Source organism: Danio rerio, chromosome 12, assembly GCF_052040795.2.
Source record: "Danio rerio strain M-AB ecotype USA chromosome 12, GRCz13ab, whole genome shotgun sequence".
NCBI classification, from domain to species: Eukaryota; Metazoa; Chordata; class Actinopteri; order Cypriniformes; family Danionidae; genus Danio; species Danio rerio.
In genome coordinates this window covers 4,735,997-4,760,000 of record NC_141032.1, presented here as the reverse complement: position 1 = coordinate 4,760,000, position 24,004 = coordinate 4,735,997, and the positions used below count along the sequence as shown (strand labels likewise).

The 24,004-nt window shown below is 37.1% G+C and overlaps 4 protein-coding genes across 6 annotated transcripts in view; 3 read left to right on the top strand and 1 right to left on the bottom strand.

Annotated features, from left to right (window-relative positions):
• Positions 1-24,004, top strand: part of tlcd3bb (TLC domain containing 3Bb) — a 538,378-nt gene that overhangs the window by 28,286 nt on the left and 486,088 nt on the right. The window lies entirely within an intron of this gene.
• Positions 2,151-20,750, bottom strand: mapk7 (mitogen-activated protein kinase 7). 3 transcript variants are annotated; one of them, NM_001013451.3, is made up of 8 exons: positions 15,514-15,820; positions 14,809-14,974; positions 13,895-14,732; positions 13,327-13,717; positions 9,030-9,516; positions 8,441-8,552; positions 6,388-6,521; positions 2,151-2,892 (listed from the first exon to the last, which is right to left on the bottom strand). In NM_001013451.3, exons 1-8 carry the CDS (start codon positions 15,818-15,820, stop codon positions 2,739-2,741), a joined length of 2,589 nt encoding a protein of 862 aa, NP_001013469.2. In that variant the 3' UTR covers positions 2,151-2,738. The 3 variants fall into 3 exon arrangements, with proteins under 3 accessions (NP_001013469.2, XP_087131130.1, XP_087131131.1); XM_087275004.2 differs by adding an exon at positions 20,488-20,750 and having other exon boundaries at positions 8,441-9,516; positions 13,327-14,732; positions 15,514-15,821; XM_087275005.1 differs by adding an exon at positions 18,049-18,165 and having other exon boundaries at positions 8,441-9,516; positions 13,327-14,732; positions 15,514-15,821.
• si:dkey-32n7.7 overlaps positions 20,311-24,004 on the top strand; it is a 50,892-nt gene continuing 47,198 nt past the window's right edge. Inside the window, exon 1 of the mRNA XM_087275643.1 lies at positions 20,311-20,382. The gene's annotated coding sequence lies outside the window, so the exon portion shown is untranslated. The remainder of the gene's footprint in view (positions 20,383-24,004) is intronic.
• vkorc1 (vitamin K epoxide reductase complex, subunit 1) lies at positions 20,385-24,004 on the top strand. The gene is made up of 3 exons (NM_001327932.1): positions 20,385-20,686; positions 22,460-22,569; positions 23,468-24,004. Exons 1-3 carry the CDS (start codon positions 20,499-20,501, stop codon positions 23,683-23,685), a joined length of 516 nt encoding a protein of 171 aa, NP_001314861.1. The 5' UTR covers positions 20,385-20,498; the 3' UTR covers positions 23,686-24,004.

Here is a 24,004-nt window from a genome sequence, read left to right as displayed (position 1 = left end):
TCTGACCTTATAAGGTGCTCTAGTGAGACACGCTGGAGGCCATGGTCATTAGCCTCCTTGTTAGAGCAACCCACTCCCATACAAAGAATTTCTGGTTTGATCCCAGCTAAGACAGGGTTGGGTGCAGTAGGACCGGTGGGTTACAATCCCATCTGGGATGGGAGTGAGGCGAAATGCTATGTGGGTTAAATCTCACTCCTCTTGACTTCAAAAGGTGCTCGAGTGACGGACACTAGAGGTTATGGTCTTTAGCCTCCTTGTTAGAGCAACTGATTCCTATACAAAGAATCGTTGTTTCGATCCCAGCTAAGACCGTGTTGTGTGCGGTAGGACTGCTTGGGGGCTCGTCCGGGATGGGAGTGAGGATTAGGGAATGAGGGTAACAGAGACCAGCTAGAGAATTGTTATGCAGCTAACAACCCACTCATCTGACCTCATAAGGTGCTCTGTCGTCAGATGCTAGAGGCAGACCCGGATTGGCTAATCGGGAGGACCGGGAGAATTCCCGGTGGGCCGGTCTGTTTTTTTGGCCGCGAGGGCCGGTGTCCCAAGCTACAGAATCTGTTGCTCTAAGCAGTCACACTTTTTAAATTAATTTATTTATTTACTTGACCACAGTCTTCTTATTCATTAATTTAATACAGCTCTCTGCTCTTTTCATATATAACCAGCCTGCAGGTTCATAATGTTATAAGTCACCTTTCACTAAACAACCATTGTGGCCCAGTGGTTAGCACGTTAGATTACAACGTCGCCGACCCGGGTTTGATCCTCGCCTGAGTAAATTATTATTTTAATTTTTATTGTTGAGACATATAATACTGTTTGGGTTGTGATAGTGATAGTGTAATTAGAAACTGAATTGGAAATGACCTTATTTTAATATAGTCAGTCGTGAACTGAGGTGGGCCGGTCTGAGGCTTGAAACTCCAGGGCTGAAAAGGAGTCCCACTCCAGGCCCTGGCTAGAGGCCATGGTCTTTAGCCTCCTTGTTAAGTCAATGGACTCCCATACAAAGAATCACCGGTTCAATCCCAGCTCAGACCATGTTGGGTACAGTAGAAGCAGTGGGTTACACGTGGGGGCTCGTCTGGGATGGGAGTGAGGTAACTGAGGCTAGCCAGCGAAGTGCTATGCAGGTGAACCTCACTCATCTGACCTCTAAAGGTGCTCTAATGACAGACGCTAGAGGCCATGGCCTCCTTGTTAGAGCAACCCACTCCCATACAAAGAATCACTGGTTGGATCCCAGCTCAGACAGGGTTGGATGTAGTAGGACCTCTGTGGGTTACAAATGCAATTATGACATGGTTTATGACAACTTGATATAAAAAAAACGCATCTTAACCTGTTTTTGTCTTGACAACTTAACATTACCATGACCACAAAACTTATAAATGTCAAACATGATTGTCATGAAGTAATGGATGAATTTCATAACCTTGCCTTTTTTCCAAACTACTGTAGTACAAGCTGATTTTGTTAATAAATATTAATGACGCCTTTAAAAATTATTTAACAGAATAATGACGTTAGGCATTTTATTAACCAATCCAGTTAGTTCCATTGAAATTGTGATCAGAAAAATATTCATGACACAATTATAATGCCTTGTGACAATCATGTTTAAGTCTAGTTGTCATGACAGATGAATACTGGTTGTGATGTATTTGGTTGTCATAAGAAACAATGTCATCATTGCATTTGAAATGTCATAACAGCAAATTACTCTTAACAGTTGTCATAAGCATGCATAAATCCTCCTTCATTCATGACATGTCATGATTATAAAGGTTTCATGGCAGTTTTATGAGCAAACCTTCAAGTAAAGTGTTTTGAAAATGTAGGTTCACCTTTATAGACGTAAAAAAAAATAAAAAATCTAAATTTAACTGTGGCCACCGCTAAACAGCTCTGCACACAGTCACAACTGGATTTACAGGGTACTCAATTTGCATATTACTGATAATCATCTTCCATATAAACAAAGAAATTATTTAAAGTCTCCCTGAGCATTCAAAATGCTCTGTAATATGTATAATGCTTTAACGAGCACTATCCGAAATAACATAATTGGCGAGATTACTACTGGAAACAGCATTGCAGAAACAAAATGGAAGGACACTAACGTGCATTACACAACACAGGAATACCTTTGAGAGCTTTATTCAAGACAACAATACTTATTCTTTAGTTGCTGGTGTAAAACTGAGCATGTGGTTTCACTACGTTCTACAAGGCATTCATGCAACATTGAATGAAATGTTTCCTACATGGCACTACTTTCTACAGTCTCCAATAATGAGGCCATTGTGCTCTGTCTGCTGCCCTTATTGTGTTTCATCCACTGTAATACTGCCGCCCTGCTGGTGACTGTAGTGTACTGGAAAATAGCTTTCAATGCTGGTCTGCAAAAAGGCTGCTATCTGCTTGAAATGAATCTAAAAATCAATGGCACGAATACAGCTGAACTTCCTGGTACTTCTGAACTGCTTAGTAATGGCACTGAAATTTGGAGAAATGAAGCCCTTTGAGAACCGAAGAGCATCTTATTTATATTTTGGCACTAATAAATAATGTTTATGAACCCATTAAAGATGAAGGCACTTTTCTGGGTGAGATGTTTGTTGTTTTTTTCTAGGTAAATGCTCTTTTACTAGCTCGTACACTAGTAGACAATGCGGATATCAAGTTCCTCAACCGGTTCTACGAGGGGATGGAGGATGAAAATGGAGCGATCAGGTATCAGGAAGCGTAGAGTTGTCTGAGAGGATCATGGGAGATCCCAGTTGAAGCTCCTGCTGAAGTGACTCCATGTCCGCAGGGGTCATGCGATGCACCTCCAGCCAGTCAGAAAGCAGGGATGCAGACAGAGGGGCTAGGTCATTGTGACTAGTGGAAACAGAAAGGAGAAGGTATGTTTCATTTTACATTAATATTATCAGGGTTCATACATATATGTACTACTAAAGTTCCATGACTTATCCAGAACTTTCAAGTAGATTTTCATGACGTAATACTTAATGTAATGTCTACATATACATCAGGGGTCACCAATCTCGGTCCAGGAGGGCCGGTGTCCCTGCAGGGTTTAGCTCTAACTTGCCTCAACACACCTGCCTGGATGTTTTAAGTATACCTAGTAAGACCTTGATTAGCTTGTTCAGGTGTGTTTGATTAGGGTTGGAGCTAAAACCTGCAGGACTCCGGCCCTCCAGGAACAAGTTTGGTGACCACTGATATACATGGTTAATAATAAGAAAAACAATGTTGTTCAAATGTATTACAGCATATCAGAGAACACGCAACAATCTATTTTGTTTAAATTTGTTTTCATATTGATTTTGATAATGCTTACACAGCACTAATAATGTGAGAGCAAGTTTTTGCCCAAGGACAGAAAAGAAGACAACTAAACTATATTCAAATTAGGGCTGCACAATATATCGTTTCAGCATTGATATCTCAATCTGTGCATCCACAATAGTCGCATCGCAGGATATGCAATATTGGGATTATAGTTTATTATAGAGTTTAATCAAAATGGAGTAAAAATTTATCATCTGCATGCATTTTTAAAGAGATTGTTACCCCCAAAATTACTTGCCATTTTCATGACACTTCACATGTTTCAAACATTTATGAGTTTCCTTTGTTTTTTAAATGGACACAAAAATAATATAATTGAATAACTCCTATAGTATTGAAACAAGTGAAGTGTGAGTCAATAGTGAGTACATTTTAATCTTTGGGTAACTGTCCTTTACTTCAGAGTTTAAAAGATCCGGCCACAAGAAATTTTTTGTAACAAAGATTAAATAAAATACAATATGCAGTGTTGATTATTCAATATCTGTACCTGAATAGTGAATGCCTGAAAACTATCATTCGCTTTTATCTTTACTATATTTTATTCATCTATGCTTGTAATTTATTTGTTATATATTATTCGAGATTCACTCCTCTACAAAATCCCCCCAATCAACCCCAATAAACTGTTAAATTATCTGGTGAAATTGTATTCATGTCAGGACATGCATCACAGAAATGCAAAATATGGTATTGGCAGATGTTTCCAATTTTGCACAGCCAAATTTCTATATACATAGATATTTGTTAAACAAATTTCCATGACTTTGTGGGTTTTTCCAAAACTTTTTTAGGCCTGGAAAATGTCATGTCAAAATTCCATTACTTTTCAATGTTTTCCATGACCGTATAAACCCTGTTTTATTAAAATAGCTAACAATTATGGTTCATTGCAGTGCAAACTGCTAAGTCTCAAGTCGGGTGGGCGATGTGAGAATTCAAATCGCAATATTTTTCACTGTCCAGACTATACCAATATAACATCATGATCAGTGTTGAGCACGTTCCATTAAAAGTTACTAGTTACTTTACACAAATAGTAACTGAGTTACATAATTATAAAAGTAACTAATTACCAGGGAAAGTAACTATTGCAGTACATCTAAAATCTAATTTGTCAAATAACTAAAATAAATTCAAACATGGTAGACTGATCTACACCATTTTAATGTTGTGGGACAATGTGAGGGATAATGGCGGAATGTCCTCTTTATTTTTAAGTTTTATTTGCTTTGATGTCGTGGCTTCGTCCTCTCCTTTGGTAGCTAACGCTAACACCTGTAGCCACTAATTTTGTGATGGCATGTGATGATATGAGATGCTTTATTAGATTAGAATTACTTATCACTGACGCAGCGAGACACTTTTTTTTTTTTTCCTTGGCATGAGTTGCACAATGCATAAACATTCTTGCCTTTCACTTCAACAAGGGCAAAGAAGTTCTTTTACAGTATTTCAAGTTTGCAAACGCTGCCTTTGAAATTCAACTTTGTTGACTTTGCCATCGTTCTGACTCCTGGTCGTTGGTGTGTTTCTCTCCAGAGAAAGAGAGGTCATATCGCTGGGGAGAGACGCTGCTCACATGAAAACCGCTTCAGTGTTCTCAATTATAGTAACGCACATTTTATTGTCAGTAACAGCGTTGCTTATTATTGAAAAGTATCGCTGTTAGTAAAACCGTTTACAACACCATTATTCCCATCACTGATCAAAAATCTGAATCACATTTTAGTCTACTTTAGTTGAATGCAAAATATTTATTTTAAACTAGCCATTTTATACGACTTGAAATAGTGACAGACCTGTCATGTTTTCATCCACCTACTTTAGAATACTACATAAAACCAATGCTTAATGGAAAACGTCAACATTTTGGAATTGACTAGGTTAAACTTTTTTTTTTTATCCGATAAGAAAAAAAAAAGTGCATAATCTATGATGAAAATGCTTACTGAATAAATGACAACAATGGTGTTTTGAGTGTAACTGTCATAAACAATTTACTGATATACATACATTTATTCTCCATGGTTTCCGGAAACACCAAAGTTCATCCCGCCACGGCTACTTTACAGCATCTCATTCAAAACATTCAGTCATGTTTTTTTAATAGCAGGTTATAATCGCACCAAAACGTATTAAAAGGTAAGTGAATTATAACAGCGCAAACTTTTCTGTAACTGTGGTAGCGCTGTGAACTATTTGTTTAACCCTTAAAGGTTACGTACTGACTGACTAACTGATTTGATTCAGAAGGGCACTTTTTTTTTTGTCAGACGGCTCAACGGTCAGGTATTGACCTTATTCTCCGCAGACAAGCGGACGCTGCCATTCGAATCTTTTGGGCACGAGACTTCCGGTCTCATTCACTTCCATTCATTTTTAGACATTAAAAACTGCTCGTTTCGCTGTTTGATGTTGCAAACTGATATTTCCTTGTTATATTATTCTACTTGGTTTGTATAGTCATGCAAACATTTGTTTGTAGAGCAAGTAGTTTGACCGTTTTTTGCCGTTTATTATTCCTTGTCATTTCTCCCATAGACGACTGAAACAGAAGTTCTAAGACAATCGCGAAAACAGGCGCACTTCCGCATTTTAGAATAAAGTCAATACATGCGCAATAAAATATCAAGGTGAAAGTCACCATAGCTTTCGTAGACAAAGCTCCCCACACAACTTTAAGAATAAATTAACAGTATTTTTTTTAATTGCCTGATGAGAGTCTCGCTTTAACGCCGATAACGGACCACCACTAATAAAATTACATTTTGTTTTGCTTTTTTGCAATAACGTGTATGAATTATTGTATTATCTTTATATTGATAACCAAACTCTTATTTTAATGTATATAAATCTTAAGTCTATATTCACTGAGAAATGGATAAATATATTCTTTTCAAAATTGGTGTTAGTCTGAGCACGGTAACTTAGAGCAGATAATACTTAACATGCGTAACAGGAAAGTAAAGCACTGTTATTGACGATGCATTTATAATAAGTGAGACGTGAACTGACCTTTCCCTGAGGTCAGAATGTTGGAGTTCAGTTAGAGACTGAGTGAGGAGGTCATCGAGGTCAAAGCCCACACCATAACCGGCTCCACTGCCTTTAGGAGTCACTGAGAAAACTGGCGGCAAAATGTCTTCAACCTGCATAGAAATAAAAAGCAATGAAACAACCAAAGACAATCTCATCTCATGAGAATAGGCGTTAGTTAGTCTTGTAAAATTGTGACTCATAAAGTTCACTGAGCCAATAAATTTTAGGGATGCGAATCTTTATGGACTGCATGATACAATTCTGAGGATTACGATTCTATACCAAAATTATTCTCAATTATTGCCCAGAGTCAGAAATTGTCTATTTTTTGCACCTTAATTTATTCAACCTTACCTCAGAAAGTTGGTCTTGCAACACGAAGTCCTTTATGATCAGAATAGTATGTAATATAAGGACAATATAAAGATATCTTGAAGTAAACTTTAAATCAGTTGGGATAATCCTTTTATCTTTAATAAGGAGGTGGAACTCTCCTTCCTCTCTCCACAATCTAAGGATGGGATAGACCCAATTACCTCTTTATTTTTTATGTTAGGCAGGGAGTAGACTATGAAATCATCTTCACAACTCAAGACTCCATTTTTGTATTGTTTTTGCAAATTATTTCACCATGGATTAATTAATAGGCATCAGACTCGGTGTGCAAGATTTGTGTACATGACAAATATCAAATTTGAATACGAAAAAAAAATGCATACGAAGATTTAAATGTGCAAAGACCTTTAACTTAAATTTTCCCTATATCATCTGCTGTACATTTAAATCTTTATTAACCAGAATGCTTTTGCTTAAATTGGAATCTCTGTACAGCCATTTTAAAAAGCTGTTCAAATCATCAGGTGAAATTGTGTTCAATATTGCTACATTTAATCACAGAAAAATCAAATATCCATGAGTGTCCATGGGGGTCTTAGTCTCAAAAACCAAAATAAATATTTTAAAAACAAAATTTCAGACCTTAAAAATTCTTAAAGTTTTCCTAAAATAATGATTTAAATCATTTGAACGGGTCTTAATTTTCCGATACCCATTTAAAACTACCCAATCACACAAAAATACATCTCAATATAACTTTTAACAAAACTCTCCATGAATATGTAGACAACACTGACCTGAACAGACTGTTGTACATTTAGTTTATTCTAATTTTTAAAGCTTGTCAAAAAAATTTTATTGAAAAAAGTATGTTTGGTTTGCTTGTTTCGACACGGTATTTAAGTATTATTCAAGTAAACAGAATTTATTTTTAATGGGACAAGTAAAAACTTTAAGGTTAAGCCCTGTTTAAGTCTGAAATTTAATTTATAAGGTTTTAAAAAGTCTTAAATTGGACTTGGTAAATGTTTGCAATTGTCATTCCTTTCCAATATCATTCATTCATTCATTCTCCTTTGGCTTAGTCCCTTTATTTATCAGAGGTTGCCACAGCAGAATGAACCGGTAACTTATCCAGCATGTTTTACGCAGCGGATGCCCTTTCAGCTCCAACCCAGTACTGGGAAACATCCATACACACTCGTTCACATGCCAGTTTAGTTTATTCAATTCACTTATACCAAGGGCTTAATTTGTGCCGGAACACGCCCGATCCAGCACCTCATTTGACCAACCCCCTCCTCAACAGCCCTTCACTTTCACTTTCTCCCGTGACTCCTCAACCCTCTTCACTTTCATCCAAGAAACTCCTCCGCCATCCAACACCTCGCTACCTCCCGCGACAACCCCTCGATATCCTCGGGTTTCACGCCGGATCCATTACCCCATCTGTTCCAAGACCTTGCAATTCACAAATTAAGCACTGCCTATACCGCAAGTCTTTGGACTGTGGGGTAAACCGGAGTACCCGGAGGAAACCCACAAAAACAATGGGAGAACATGCGAACTCCATACCGAAATGCCTGCTAGCCCAGCTGGAACTCAAACCAGGGACTTTCTTGGTGTGAGGCGACCACTGTGTAGCCCAAATAATAATAATAATAATAATCGTATATTACGGCTAAAGCTTCACCTGTGATTTGGAGAGCTGCTGAGTGACGGTGTGGATATCAGGGATGCTGTTCGAAGACTGTCCCGTGTCAGTGAGACTCAGGCAGGGTTGAACTGCAGCACCTGGAGGCTGCCTTGAAGAGCCTTGTGAATGAGAGCCATTCTGACGCTCCCCCAAAAAGCAGAGCTTCTCCAAAGCTTGAGGACCGTCTCTGGACTCTGCATTGGTGCTGGTGTCTGAAACTCTGATGCCGGTGTTCAGGGCTGACTGTTTGTTCATGAAGGGCTCCAGCGGCAACAGCTGGACGTGAGTGTTGGGCTTTGAATGGGTTGGCATGTGTGCAAATCCAGGATTGTTCAGTTCTGGGGGAGGTTGATGGGTTTTGTGTGAAGATGTTCCTGTCCAGTTTTCAAGACCCGTGAACACTGTTCCAACAAACTGTGATTTTAATATGTTGTTTTTGGCAAAGGCACATGGGGCTGTTACCATACCTAAGCCTCCAACACTTCCAACTCCTGCAACAATACCAACGTCTCCATTCTGAGCTTGACCCAAAGGGACAGATGCATCATGGGTTGAAGTTGGATAAAACAGTCCAGCAGTGACACACTGTCCCATCTGAGACACCAACTGTGGCGGTTTGAAAACCTGTGCTTTGTTGGGCTGTTTTGGCAGCACTGATTCCCCCCCATTGGAGTTTGTTTTTATAATGTTGTTTCCTGTTGCTGGCTGTATTTGGGCCATATTACTGTCGCTGGTTTTGGCATTACTGGTTTCTATGCCTTGTGATTTGTCTGCTGGTTTGTCCATCATTCGTACCCAGCGCTGCAGCAGCATCTTGTCATTATCGCTGAGTAAAACGCCACCCAGCGATTCTCCATGTTTCCCTTCCTTTTTTTCCTTTTCTTTTAGCTTCCTCTTTCGCTCCATGGCCCGCTCCTGCCTTTTCTTCCGCTTCTCTTCCCTCTCCCGTTGTCTCTCCTGGGCCGTGATGGGCCTCCTCTGCTCTGGACAGGAGTTGGAGGAGGATATGGATGAGGATAAACCAACAGAAGCTCCTCTGACTAAATCTATACCAAGAGCTGCAGTGCCTTCATCTGGGGATGAGAGAATCAGAACATTAATATCATAACAGCACTTGTTGTTTTCTACATTAAGGATTTATAAGAGGGTGAAAACTCCAATGTTGTTTGTATACAACACAAAGGAAGAATGGGTGTTTTTCACCTAAATGTGCTTATCATGGATGCTGCAACCCATATGAAGAAAGTTGTGAACAGTGTCAACAACAATGAGCTGTGGATGAAGGTAATAATCAGAGGTGCACATAACAGGTACACAAATGCAGACCAGGGGCCTCATGTACTAAGACTTGCGTGGAAATCATACTAAAACATTGCGTACGCACAAAGCTGTAAATGTGCGTACGCAGAAAAAAATTCAGATGTATGAAACAGTGCGTACGCTGAATCTCACGCATATTCTTTTGTACATCAGAATGAACGTGAAACTGAGCGCAACATGCACGAGCACAGAACCCCTCCCAGCCTCCTCCCCGTATGAATATGCAAATGAGTCTACTTTGGCAAAACCCAATGAAAAAGCAAAGGCAAAAGCAAGCAAGAAGAGAAACTTTGAACAGAATGTGAATTGGAGGTGCTGCTTTCGGAGGTAGATCGGAGAAAAGCGGTGTTATTTGCAAATTTGTCCTCCGGAATTAACAGCAAAAGAAAAAAATAGAGTGGGAGAGTTTAGCTGATGCGGTTAACACAGTTGGGTCTGAACATCGCACTGAGTGAATTAAAAAAAGAAATAGTGTGGTTTATATCTGTAAAATGTTGCAGTATCCCCAACAGTCTCAGTGGCGCAGCTCGTAAGGCGCATATCAACATGTTTTGACACGTTCGAGCATGAACTCGGTTCGAATACACCGTCTGATAAAGTCATTCTTCTTTTCCCCCGCTACATATCAGATTTTGCCAACTATTTATCATGAGAAAGACAAGTAGGAATCATTAATAAGTCTGTGCATCATATTTTATTTGCACATTAATTGAATGGAAATGTTTCTGATTCACGCATGCAAATTCATCTTCAGATAGTGTCTTTATAGAAATGTGCGTGCAGTAGATCGCTCAGATTACATTGGGAAAACAGGCGACCGCTGCAAATTGTGCTTTAATGTTTAGCTGGTCAACTGTATGGTATGGAAACCTTATATACCTGCTAGATGAACCCATCTCATACAGCTGCCATTGCAAGGCTCAGACACTTTGTAGAGAGGAATTTAACACAACTGCCTCTAGGAGTCGCCAATGGAAATAAAACAGACACGCACAAAAATGTGCATACGCCAGCCATAAAGCTGCCGTGAAGCTGCGCACATTCCCACGTTCAGTTCATCGTTAGTAAATCCAAACGTGAGCGATTCTGAGCGTGAAACCTGGCGTACGCAAAGTTTTTGTGCATACGCAGCGTTGATACATGAGGCCCCAGATGTGGTGCTAGAGAAACGCTTCTGTGTAACAGCATTCCTTTATGATTTTTTCGACCCCCTCATTTGAGTCGCAACATAAATGAGCTCAGACAACAAAATGATCTATATGCAACTTATTTATTATAAATAGAACTAACAGAACAACAAAACAAGCAAAACAAACAAAAGTCTAGGGATAAATAAAGAAGCCGAATAATTAAAGATTAATATTCATTCATTCATTTTCTTGTCGGCTTAGTCCCTTTATTAATCCGAGGTCGCCACAGCGGAATGAACCGCCATTTTATCCAGCAAGTTTTTACGCAGAGAATGCCCTTCCAGCCACAACCCATCTCTGGGAAACATCCACACACACATTCACGCACACACACACACACACACACACACACACACACACACACACACTTATACACTACGAACAATTTAGCCTACCCAATTCACCTGTACCGCATGTCTTTGGACTGTGGGGGAAACCGGAGCACCCGGAGGAAACCCACGCGAAGGCAGGGAGAACATGCAAACTCCACACAGAAACGCCAACTGAGCCGAGGTTCGAACCAGCAACCTTCTTGCTTTGAGACATCAGCACTACCTACTGCGCCACTGCCTCGCCTAAAGATTAATATAATTAAGATAAAAATTACAACTAACTTTACATGATTTAAATAATGCAAAACTAAACCATAAGGTTACAGAATGAAAGCGATGGTCTTGAAACGAGGATGTCCAAGAAGCCACACTGTCCTCCAGAAGCTAGCACAACAACTCTTATTTATATGCACTGAATCAATTGGTGAGCAAACAGGCATCCGATTAGGATCTGCCACATCCAAACTGGAATCTTGGGGGTCGTCACAATGATTTGGATCAAATGTGAACGCAACCACACCAGATCACTGAAGTGAGCCAATGTTAGCCCAATCCTAATTAGCCTAAACATGCAAACTCCACACAGAAATGCCAACTGACCCAGCCGATACTCGAACCAGTGACTTTCTTGCTGTGAGGTGATCATGCTACTCACTGCGCCACCGTGACGCTCTATATCATTATGATAACATGATAATATTGCTGACTTCTGTAATCTCCTGACGATAAATACCAAAAAATACAAAAATCAAGCAACAAATCAAGCAAAATAATTTGCCACTGGGGTAAGCAAAACAATCTTGTTTTTCGATTTGTATTCAAATTATTTTGCATACCCCATTGGCAGATTATTTAGCTTGATTTAAGGAAAAACTCACTTTATTTTGGCATATTATTTCTTAAAACAAAACAATGTTTTGCTTGTCTAGAAAATGCTTCTTGATTTAAGAATTGTTAGATATTTGGACTAGAAACAAGACAAAAAATCTAAGCAAGAAAAGCATTTATTCCCAGTGACAGCAGTCGCCATCATTGAAACATCAGAGGATGACTGTGCTATGAACAAAGTACCAAGCAACATCTGTAGGTGCTCCATTGTGAAGCAGACCAAAAGGTTATGTGCACCCCTGGTTATAATGTTCAGTTTAATACACAAACTGATGTTTCACTTCAGAAGACCTCAATGTATAGCCATTATATGATTTTTTTTTTAAAGATTTTTTTTTTACTCTCAAAGTTCTGGTAGTTTTTGTCTTAAATTTTATGAATTACAAATGACCACCGTTTCAGCACAAAATGGTCCTTACTGTTTTACTTAAACATTGTTAACACCATCTTGGATGGCCTGAAAGTGAGTAAATTAAAGGCTGATTTATACTTCTGCATATGCCCTGGCGCATACCTTTTGCCCTGGCTGACTCCGATGTTGACCCGCACCTGTCAAAAAATGTAACAAGACACGTAGCACAACCTCGTTGATTGGTTGGCTTGGTAGCTGTGACAAGTGTGGGCAGGACCGACCCATTAGAGACAGTGTTTACTGTCGAGTCCCGTGAAGTAGCTCTAGATCAGGGGTCACCAAACTTGTTCCTCGAGGGCCGGTGTCCTGCAGATTTTAGCTCCAACCCTAATCAAACACACCTGAACAAGCTAATCAAGGTCTTACTAGGTATACTTGAAGCATTCAGGCAGGTGTGTTGAGGCAAGTTGGAGCTACCGGCCCTCCAGGACCGAGATAACAAGGCGAGTGACCCCTGCTCTAGATGGAAACTATTGTTTTGTGTTTACCTTATGATTAAAGTTGTTTCACGCCCGCCGGTTTCCACCTCTGAATAAGCTAGTTTTACCTACTTGTACATTAAGGTAGCGTCCAGCTAGTGTTTCAGAAGTGTTATAGCAGAGCAACACAAACAGCACGCAGAAGTATAAAGGCACGACTACGCACAAGGCAGGTGCCGTGGGTCACGCCAATCACTTGACACAGAAGTATAAATCAGCTTTAATAGTTTAATTTTTGAAGACTGGCCACATACACACTTACCTCGTGCCTTCTGTCTTAGCGCAGATTTCTGCAAGGCAGCTTTGAGAGCTGCTTTTGTGTCTTCAGATATTGCTCCCTCTTTTTTCGTACCTTCCGCAGCAGTCGGTTTTCCTCCTTTTCCAAGCGAACGAGAGAGATTTTGAGAGAGCGACTGCACCTGGGACTGTGAGAGAGAGAGTGAAGGGACTGACTGTGGAAGACTTGTGGGTGGAGTCTGAGAGACGGATCGAGATGGAGCAGTGTAATTGGATAACACACTCTTATCCTTCCTGCAGTCTATCGCAGGCTCAGTAAAAGACGTGTCCTTGTCTGTGGGAGTGGTCAGATCAATGGTTTCCGGCTGGCCGTCAGAGTTCGCACTGGGCATGTCCACATCCTGACAGCTTACCGACTGTTCCAAATGTGGCAAAATTTGACCAATAAGATGTGGAGTTTGAAACGAGTTTACATTCATTTGAGTAGTGTCTGCTGGTTTGAAGTTGAGACTGTGCTGCTGGTGAGTTTGTGACATCTCCTTCAGGTGTTGAGACTGTTGCGCTGTGCAATGGCTGTTACTAGAAACACCGACCAAGGCCGATCCAGAAGAATGGAGCGGCTTAAACTGGATCTTCTTCCTCACGCCCTGCTTTTTCTTATGAAAGTCCTGGATCTCTGTTAGTATCGCTTCTTTGATTTGCTCTTTGCCCATGGGCTGCCGGTCGAACTCAAAATTGAAAGCAGGCACGCACACCGGTTCGTCATCTGGGTCGTGGTACTTGGAGAGATACGGGTGTTCCAGTGCTTGACATGCACTGATTCTTTCACGAGGGTCAAAGCGGAGCATTGCAGCCAACAAGTTCAAGGCGCTGGGCTCAGCTTGTGGATACAGGGCTGCAAGCGGTTCTGGTGCTTTGGATGGAAGGCTCCGCACATAAGAGCGCACCCTATCTGACCCAATTGAGCCAACAATGCTTTCGGGTGGCGTCCCTAAAACTGAAAGAATCAGCTGCAACTGATGCACGTAGTTTTTCCCCGGAAACATCTGCCTCCTACCGAGCATCTCACCGAAGATGCAGCCTACGGACCAGAGGTCGATGGCCAGGCTGTAGTGGTGGAGCGACAGCATGAGCTCAGGAGCACGATACCAGCGGGTGGCCACGTACTCGGTCATAAAGGACCGCGACTCTTCAGAGTAGACCGCACTTAATCCCCGTGCCATTCCGAAGTCCCCGATCTTTAGCTCGCAGTTTTCATTGACCAGCAGGTTGGATGGCTTGAGGTCGCGGTGAATGACGTTGGCTGAATGAATGTATTTCAAGCCTCTTAACAGCTGATATAGAAAGTAGCGTGTGTGTTCTGGAGTCAAAGGCTGCCGCGAGTGAATGATCTGATGTAGGTCGCTCTCCATGAGGTCAAGAACCACGTACCTAAGGAACAAGAGATGGTATTACTGCATGGACAACTTGTATAGAGTACATGCATGCTACTTGGTAGCAAACTTACACTGATTTGAACGCTGAATGAGGGACCACGGGCTGGAGAATATCTTTAATGGCGATGATGTTGTCGTGTTTGAAGTGCTTCAGTATTTTGAGCTCTCGCAGCGTGCGTTTGGCATTCGTCACAACCTCAAAGGCATTGGGGATCTTCTTTATTGCCACCTGCTGGCCTGAATGCATGAACAATAATGTGTTTGAATTAGGAATCAAGCATAAAGAAATCAAACTTTACAACTTTAAGAACTCACAACTACTTTTTTATTCCTATTGATGGTTATTTTTTTTTTTTTTTTTGGAAAATTTTGCTTCAATTTAATTGTAATATCTTTCAACTTCTAAATGTGTTTGGTGAAAATCTTATTAAAAAAAAAATATATATATATATATATATATATATATATATATTATATATATATATATATATATATATATATATATATATATATATATATATATATATATATATATATATCTGTTTTGTTTAAATGCACCAAAATACATTGCCTATATTCACACAGAAATGGATAAAAATACTTATTTTTAAAATGGGGTGTACTCCATTATGCTGACTACTGTACATATACTTTTTAATAGACTGCAAATGTTTCATCTTTCAATAATACTGAATACTAAATACATTGAAGATGGTGATAATAATAATAATAAAAATAATAATAATAATATTGTGGAAGTATCTTGGCACACTCACCATTATCCCGTCTTCGTGCTGATGAGACCACACCATATGCACCTGTACCAATGGTCTCAATAATGTCATATTCATCCCCGACTTCAAACTTCACATCCAGGGAGTGGGCTTTGAGCAGGGCCAAGTTCTTGTCTGCGACAGTAGTGTCATCAGTAACTGTGGACGTATCATTGCTGGGTTGAGCTGGTCCTTCTGTAACGCCTCTTTGCTGGACCTTTTCAATGTTGCTCTCTCTCCTGCTGTCGCCTTCTGAGGCTTCTCCTGCTGTGTGACTGTTATTTGTCTCATCCATCTTATTGGATGCCATCCTGAAATAAAAGAAAAGTAAGTTGTGACTGGCATGAGGGAAGAGACATTAAAAACACGTATACAGTGCTTGTAAAAAATCATCATACAGCTTTGAAATAATTACTTTATTGATGAACACTGAGTTATAAAACACTATTACTTCAAATGAATTATATTTGAAGCTGAGTGACTAAAAATATAGCTATATATTATGCCAACGCCTCCACCTTGTTCAATTGAAAAAAAGTCAATGATTTATTTTAATTATTAAGCCTGACACGTTTACTGTTTCAAAATATTTTAAATCTTTTTTAAAGTAAAACATATTGTGTTCAATAGGGGACAAAATTAGTTCTTACCCAGACATTTAAAAAGAACATATTTTAGAGCAGTAATCAAAATGCCGTGAATATGCATGGAATGATAACCAGTTTCAAGCATTACCACAGTTTAGAAAAGTCAAGTTTTTAAATCACCAGAATTTTCTGTTATACCGATCCTATGGTCTTAAAAAAAATAGTCTTTTTTTTATTGTTTGTTTTTTTGCAAGAATTCTATTTAGTTTTTTTAGTGCAACAGTATCTCCAGCAGAAAAGGACCCTCCACATCAAAAGCTACTCTTCCAAAATATTTAAAATGTTTTTTTTTTAAAAAAAATTTATTGTGTTCAATGGGGGAAAAAGTTATTGTTTTTTTTACCCAGATATTTAAAAAGAACATATTTTAGAGCAGTAATCACTTTACCGTGCAACTGTGTAACCTTGATCATACCGTCACAATTTTCCACCGGACCATGCCTAATGGTACAACTGCGATATTTTTAATGAAGATTATTATTATACTGTCAGAATCTTATATCAACCCATGCCAAACCATGAGACTGCGATAACTTTTTCGAAGGTTATTATACAGTCAGAATCGTATACCGGTTCATGCCTAAACTGTACTGTATATGCATGGAAAAGTAAGATAAATATCTCAAGTGTTTGTTAAGTATAGGTCTAAATTAGGCATGGGATGATAATCATTGTCAAGGTATACTGCGGTTTGGAAAACTCAAGGTTTTAAAATTGCCAATATTTTTGCTATACAGATTTTTTTATTTATGTCTTTTTTTCACGTTTTTTCTTTTTTTTTTAGGACAACAGCATTATTAGCAGAAAAATCCCCAAAGATGCTGTTTTAAATTGGTAAGAAATCTGAGTTATATAAACTAATGAAGACAGCAAAAGTCAATGACTCATTTAAATTATTCAGCCTGACACGTTTACTGCTCCAAACTATTATAAATGTTTTTTTTAAATCAAATATATTGTGTTCAAAGGGGAAAAAAAGTTTTTGTTTTTAACCAGACATTCAAAAAGAATATATATTGAAGCAGTTACCACAATACAGTAAAGCCGTGATATTTTATCCAAGGTTATCATACCGTCAGAATCTTATTAGTTATAATTTATAATGTATATATTATAAATATTAGATTAGAATAAATTTATAAATGTAAATGTACATTAAATGTAAACTACTGAGTCTTTAACCATTCTTTGTGTGAAGTCTAAAACTCTACATACACTTTTGAAAATGGCATCTATTTTGTCATTTTATGCAGAAGTCTAAATGGTTTTGATTATTTCAAACTTTGAAGAAATGAAAAAAAATACTCAAACTGGTTACTATTATCAAATTCTGAGAATTAACTCTAAATATTTGTTTATCCCATGAAGAACTGTTAAAATAACAGTATTAAATTATACTTTCAGTTCAACTAATGGTCTTCCCTTAAACATTAAGGAGCGAGACAGCTAATGTATAATCTAAGTGATCATCTCTTTTAATCAGTAACAGAACACACACTTATTTACAGTGATTCAAGAACAGCATCACTTTCAATTAAAAAAAACAGTTTTCAATAATAACATATGTATAATGCGAGCCTTAATTTAACATTTTAAGCAAAAATATATATTATGGAGGTGCACAGATGTGTTGTAGTAACGTTATAGAAGTGAAAGCATGCAATAACAGACACAGAAACAGCTGCTAATTATGACTTATCTGTAAATTTACGTAATGGTACTGCGTCGCTGGCGTTTATATGCGATTAATCCTGCTTATTTGAGACAGGGATGTAAGAGCTTACTGGCCCAAAAGAGCTTTGATAATGAATATCGACCCTTTCTTTCTTTTCACATTTCAACTAAGACAAATAAAAAACAAATATCGTGTTATAAAAGCGTCCGTAATTACCTGTAATTTTATGGAAGCGGGAATTTCTGAGCGGTTCTTTCAAAGCATGTCTATTCTTTTGCTATCACGAAGCACCGTTTTACTTCCTTGTATTTTTCCGTATTGTGTTTGAATGACAGGCATTCGGCCAAACGGCTGTTCGCTTATCAGAGGATGAACCAATGCGATGGGACAACACGCTCAGGGGGCGGGCTCATGAGAGGTGTGGAATAGGGTCATTCTCTGGGCGGTGTCGACAATGAAGTGAGTGTAAATAACACGCGCACTTGCCATAGCACGTTGGACGGTGTGTATAACCATTTATAAACACATGCATACAGAGAAATTAAAAAGTTAATTCATTTAATTAATTAAAAAAAGCTAATTCATCAGTTAAAGTAACGTAAAAATGAATAAAATATGCATTAATACTAAATTGGTCTAAAATAAATATAGAAAATACAATGCTCTTTATAATTATTGTATTAGTTTTAGTCAATTTTTTCTTATTATTTATTAAATGGAACTATTACATGTGGAGATAGATAAAATACTATAAAAATACAAAATACTGTTACAAAAATAAATAAAACTAAACAAAAATATGTGCACATATTTATCACGTAATATGGAGTTTATATATTATGCCTCTCAACACACTAACTCTCCTTTAACTAATAAAAAGTCAAAGTGGCCTTTTTAAAATTCCACAACAACAACAACAAAACTTTTATTTTAATAAATTGAAGAGGCAAATAAATGCATGTGGGAATAAATATAAATAAATTAACTGTATGGACATTTAAAAAACTAATAAAATTATATATATATATATATATATATATATATATATATATATATATATATATATATATATATATTTTATATATATATATATATATATATATATATATATATATATATATATATATATATATATGTATATGTATGTGTGTGTGTGTGTGTGTGTGTGTGTGTGTGTGTGTGTGTGTGTGTGTGTGTGTGTGTGAAAAAATTTATTTTAAATAAATTATTAAATACTATAAAAATACTATGAGAACATTACTCAATTTAGCAACAAAATACTAGAATATAGTAAAAAAACATACTTTTACTTTGTTTAATTGGGTTATTTAAGCCTCAAATTTATCAGAATAGGACCAAACCAAAAACCTAAATCACAAAAAGTTAAATACAGTTTTATATATTATATCAGTAGCAGTTATTATCAATACTTAAACAATAACAGTAAGGCATTAATACTTTTAAAATTACACAAAAGACTGGGAACAATAAATTCACTTTCACAATATTTACATCAACTTTAATAATAATAACAATAATAATACAAAATTGTATAATGAATTAAAAAAAATTATAAAAACTAAAATAACAAATAAAATAAACGATAAATAAAGAAAAATAAGAAGCAGGAGAGTTGAAGTTCTCAAAATGTAGGCTTATATGAAACCAAAATCCTCTAATACAGTATATCCCATGCCTTTTGACTTCTCATCTTCAAATATATGCCAAATTCTTCTTTAAACACTGCTAATCTTGGGGGAATTAAAAAAAAAAATACAATTATGAATAGATTTTTTTATAACATCAACAAATTATTTATAAGATCGTTTTATTCTTAGATATTAAACCAAACTTAATGATTTCCCATGAACAAAACCAATGGTCCTGACATATTTCCTGTTTTACATTTTTAATTTTTATAAAAGAGCCACATATTGATAAATAATTTTATGATAGCTGTTTTAACATAAAGTTATGATTGAATTGCCTCTTGTTACTGTTATGAAATAGTTTGATAACAAGCAGGAAATGTTCATGGGCCAATGACATGACCACATTGAAATGGTCCATAGATATTGTTATTATTGCACCCAAACTAATACTTAATCCAAAAAAGTTTGCACCAATTTACATTGACAATATCTAAAAAAAAAAAAAAAAAAAAAAAAAAAAGCACAATATCCAAATGACAAAACTACATTTGAGTCCCCAATTATTGTATTTTAACCTTAAAAAAATCTGTTGCAGGATAAATGGGATTCATAATTTCAAAGTGCACTTTTTACATTTAGGATTAAAGGGATATGAAAGAATTTGTATTCTAATATTTTTCCCCTTTAAAGAGTTAAAAAACCCTCCAGAAATATTAACGCTGTTTAAAGGCGCTTCAGGTTTTCTGAGCCGCCATGCGCCCCCTGCAGGACAAAACCGCGTCACCTCATTGGAAACCGTTATAAATCCTAAACTTCAGTCAAGCCCCCCGTTTCATCTCTGCGGTCCAATCACAGCTCATGTTTTCAACCTTTTTCCACGTTGCAGTATTTTAGCAAGGTGGGAGTCTGAGCATACTTGCACAACTGCACTGTAAATACCGTCCGTTTTTACTCAGCAAGAGAAGATTTTGTAAATTAGGCCGTTTAATTTAGCAACTTTAACCTGTCACTGCGATGTCGAGTCATTCCGCTTCTGGAGTTCCTAAATGGGAATTTCGCGTCCGCCTGATACTGTGCATTTTGGGGTTGGTTCTGTCGGTGTACGCGTTACACGTCGAGCTGTCCCGGGAAAACAATCCCGAATACCGGGCGATGTGCGACCTCGGTAATTCTGTGAGCTGCTCAAAAGTCTTCACATCCAGGTGAGAGTCTTCCTAATCACCTCAGTCGTGGCAGTTTTCAGGATTGATGTAAAGTTGGTTTCCCAGTCGCACATTCGGACTTTCTCCTTGATATTATTTTCCTGAAAGGTTTTATATTCGCACATTCGTTCATTTAGAAGTCTCTATTTTGTTTATGCTACTTTGAATATTCGGTCAGAATTAGCATGCAAAGACTTCAAAACAACATTAGCACTATATATTTGACTGTAAACAATGTTGTACTTTGATAACCATTGGCTGCTAATAAGATTTCCTGATTTAGAATTTGCAAATAATACTTTTCTGAAATTTAAAGAGCATGTCTGAATTTACAAATATAAAACCAACTTTATCTCTATGAAAATGTGAAAATGAATATGAAAGTATGTGTTGCTAATTCTAAAATGGGAACTCATATTAGCAGCCAATGACTATCAAGCATTGTTCACAGTGAATTAAATACTGCTAATGTTGTTTTGAAGTCAATCTTGCATGCTATTTCTGATCGAATATTCAAGGTATGGTAATTTAAAGAATATTTAGAGACCGTGTTATTAGTTCGATTTAGACAAATGTGTGCATAAAAAAACAACTCCTCAATGTTTTAGTGACTCACCACATGAAAAAAAGCCTGGTATTAGTAATTTATTGAAAACACTATTGTATTTTTAAACCGTAAAGTACTTGAATTGATGAATGTTGTAGTAATTCTAATTTCTATGTAGTTTCTGTCTTAATACAACAGCTATAAACAAATTACATCATGTTGTTTGCAACAACTACTATAGGATATGTAAAGGGATAGTTCACTCAAACATGAATATCTGCTCACTTTTTCCTCACCCTTTATTGATTCTAAACCTTTAGAAGTTTGTTTACTCTGTTGAACACAAAAGGAGATATTTTGAAGAAAGCTGATAGGTCTTTATGAAAATGTTTACAAGAAAAGTCTTTAAAGAAATGTGGGTCAAAAATGCATTGCAAAAATGTATTTCTAACATAGATTTTTTGTCCTGTTTCTATAGACCAAAATATCCATGTCAAGAAGAATTTTCTTGACAAGTAATAAATATTGTCTTATTTTTAATTAGAAATAAAGATTTTCCTTAAAAAGGCAATATAATCTTAATTTAAAGTGAAAACTATTTCATTTTATTTTATTTTGCATACTATTTTATTTGGCAAATTATTCAGCTTTTTAAATATATATATATATATATATATATATATATATATATATATATTTTTTTTTTTTTTTCCGAGAAAATGCTTCTTGATTTAAGAATTTTTTTACTTTTTGATCAACAAGCATTTTTTACTTATTTTTTTACAGTGTGTAAATTGTGTTTTAAATGAGTGATTATATTATAACTGATATTTAGTTATATAAATATTTAGTATTGTATTGTTTTGTTTTAGGTAACTGGAATATGTACTGTCACCAATATGTTCATTAGGAAATGGAAAAACCCATGCATTCATAAAGGGGTTTATTCTGATTTATATGACTCTATATTTTAAGGTGACATAGTTATAGTGTAACTGTAAATTTAACCACTGAGTAATATTAATAAATTACTTGTACTTGCTATGTGGTTGGGGTTAGAATGTGGGTTAGGTTTAAAGTTACATGTAATTATGCAGAACTCCTGGTAAATACTATAGTAAATGCATTGGAACATGTGTAACTGCATCACCTTAAGTTAAAGTGTTGCCCTCGTTAATGCTGGGCTCTGTTAATTAACTTTGCTGAATCTCTGATCCTCCTGTCAGATGGGGACGTGGATTTGGGCTCGTCCAGATCTTTACCTCCAAAGACAGCGTGCTGAACCAGCCGAACAGTGTGCTGGGCATCATTTTCTATACACTGCAGCTGGGCTTGGGTAAGTGCTTTTATAGGCCACTGATGGCTCGTTTCCACTGACTGATACAGTTCGTACTGTTCGGGTCGGTACGGGTCACCTTTATCAGGCTTGCGTTTCCACTACCCTTTTGGTGGGCGTGGTGTATGACAAAGTTTCAGTCGACGTCATTTTCGCTCGAGATAATGTCTACAACAAAGCTGCACAGGTCGTTCACATATCATATGAAAAGCACTTCTCACTAAACAGATGCTTTACACACATAAATACTTGTGTATAAATGTTTATTACTAACTTTTCAATAAACAGGAGTTGATTATAACTGCAGATCAATGACGGTGCGAAATAGCCTGCTGTAACGTCTGTAATTATATTAAATAAATAAATAAATGAACATATATGAACACATACAGACCCTCACAGTCTCCGATATGTTACCAACTACAGAAGAACTACACAAAGCAGACATTTCATCGTTAATTAGGTTCAAAACAACACAAAGTATAGCCTACAGTCAGTGCAAACCTCTCATCTGTGAGGTTCTTTTCCGGGTCCAAGCCCTATTCACTTGAGTGGAGAAATCATTCGTTTATGATCACTTTTTATTCCTATCACACATTAAAGTTAATTTTACATAAAGTCATAGTGTACACAACAATCTCTGGGCTTGCTGCATAACAAATACAAAAATTTTAACAATTTATAAAACAATGAATGACTTTCTGGCCATCGGATATTAGGCATGGACATATATACTGCGATCGTGGCTTTCAAAAGTATTAAAATCGCTTTGTAAACGTTTATTATTACCATTTCATGAGTCTCCCAATTCAGTTGAATAGAGCGCTTGGACTCGGAAGCCGCTCTGCGTGACGTCACACTTAACAAGTGGATTGTTGTTGTTTTTTTGGCTTGGCAGGTCAGACGGTGTCCAGCAGGGCAGGGTTTTTCCTGGTCATGTCCTCTTGGGTGTCCGTGGCCGGATCTGTGTATCTGGCTTCTATTCTGGCTTTCGTCTTGGGTGATTTCTGTGTGGTTTGTGTCTCAACCTACATCATAAACTTTGCCCTTCTCTACACAAACCTGAAGAGAAGAACCGGACTAGAGGCACGCCTGAAGAAAGGGAAGAGCCAATAAAATCTGTTTCATTTTGAGTTTCAAAGACTTTAAATGGACAGTGCACTCAGAAATGAGCGTTCATCATTACAAGTCTTTATGATTTAGTTTCTTCTAATGAACACAAAAGAAGATATTCTGAAGGATGTTGGTAACCAAACAGTTAGTGCTAACCATTGACTTCCATCTGTGCTTCCCACAGGTTTGAAATATTCTTGCGGTGGTAGCCGGATTGAAACACTTTTTACCAACATCATGTATATTAACCATATGTGACAAAATTATTTTTAATAATATTTTTATTTATTATGAAACTTTTATACAATTTAACTGTTTATTT

Bases quoted from the DNA above. Each gene is read 5' to 3' on its own strand.
- vkorc1 (NM_001327932.1), top strand. From the start codon at position 20,499: ATGTCGAGTCATTCCGCTTCTGGAGTTCCTAAATGGGAATTTCGCGTC. The intron at 20,687-22,459 runs GTGAGAGTCTTC...TCCTCCTGTCAG, and splicing joins TCAAAAGTCTTCACATCCAG to ATGGGGACGTGGATTTGGGC. The intron at 22,570-23,467 runs GTAAGTGCTTTT...TTGGCTTGGCAG, and splicing joins TACACTGCAGCTGGGCTTGG to GTCAGACGGTGTCCAGCAGG.
- mapk7 (XM_087275004.2), bottom strand. From the start codon at position 20,510: ATGACTCGACATCGCAGTGACAG. The intron at 15,822-20,487 runs GTTAAAGTTGCT...CTTTTATTTCAG, and splicing joins ACTCGACATCGCAGTGACAG to GATGGCATCCAATAAGATGG. The intron at 6,522-8,440 runs GTGAAGCTTTAG...ATTTCTATGCAG, and splicing joins AGCAGCTCTCCAAATCACAG to GTTGAAGACATTTTGCCGCC.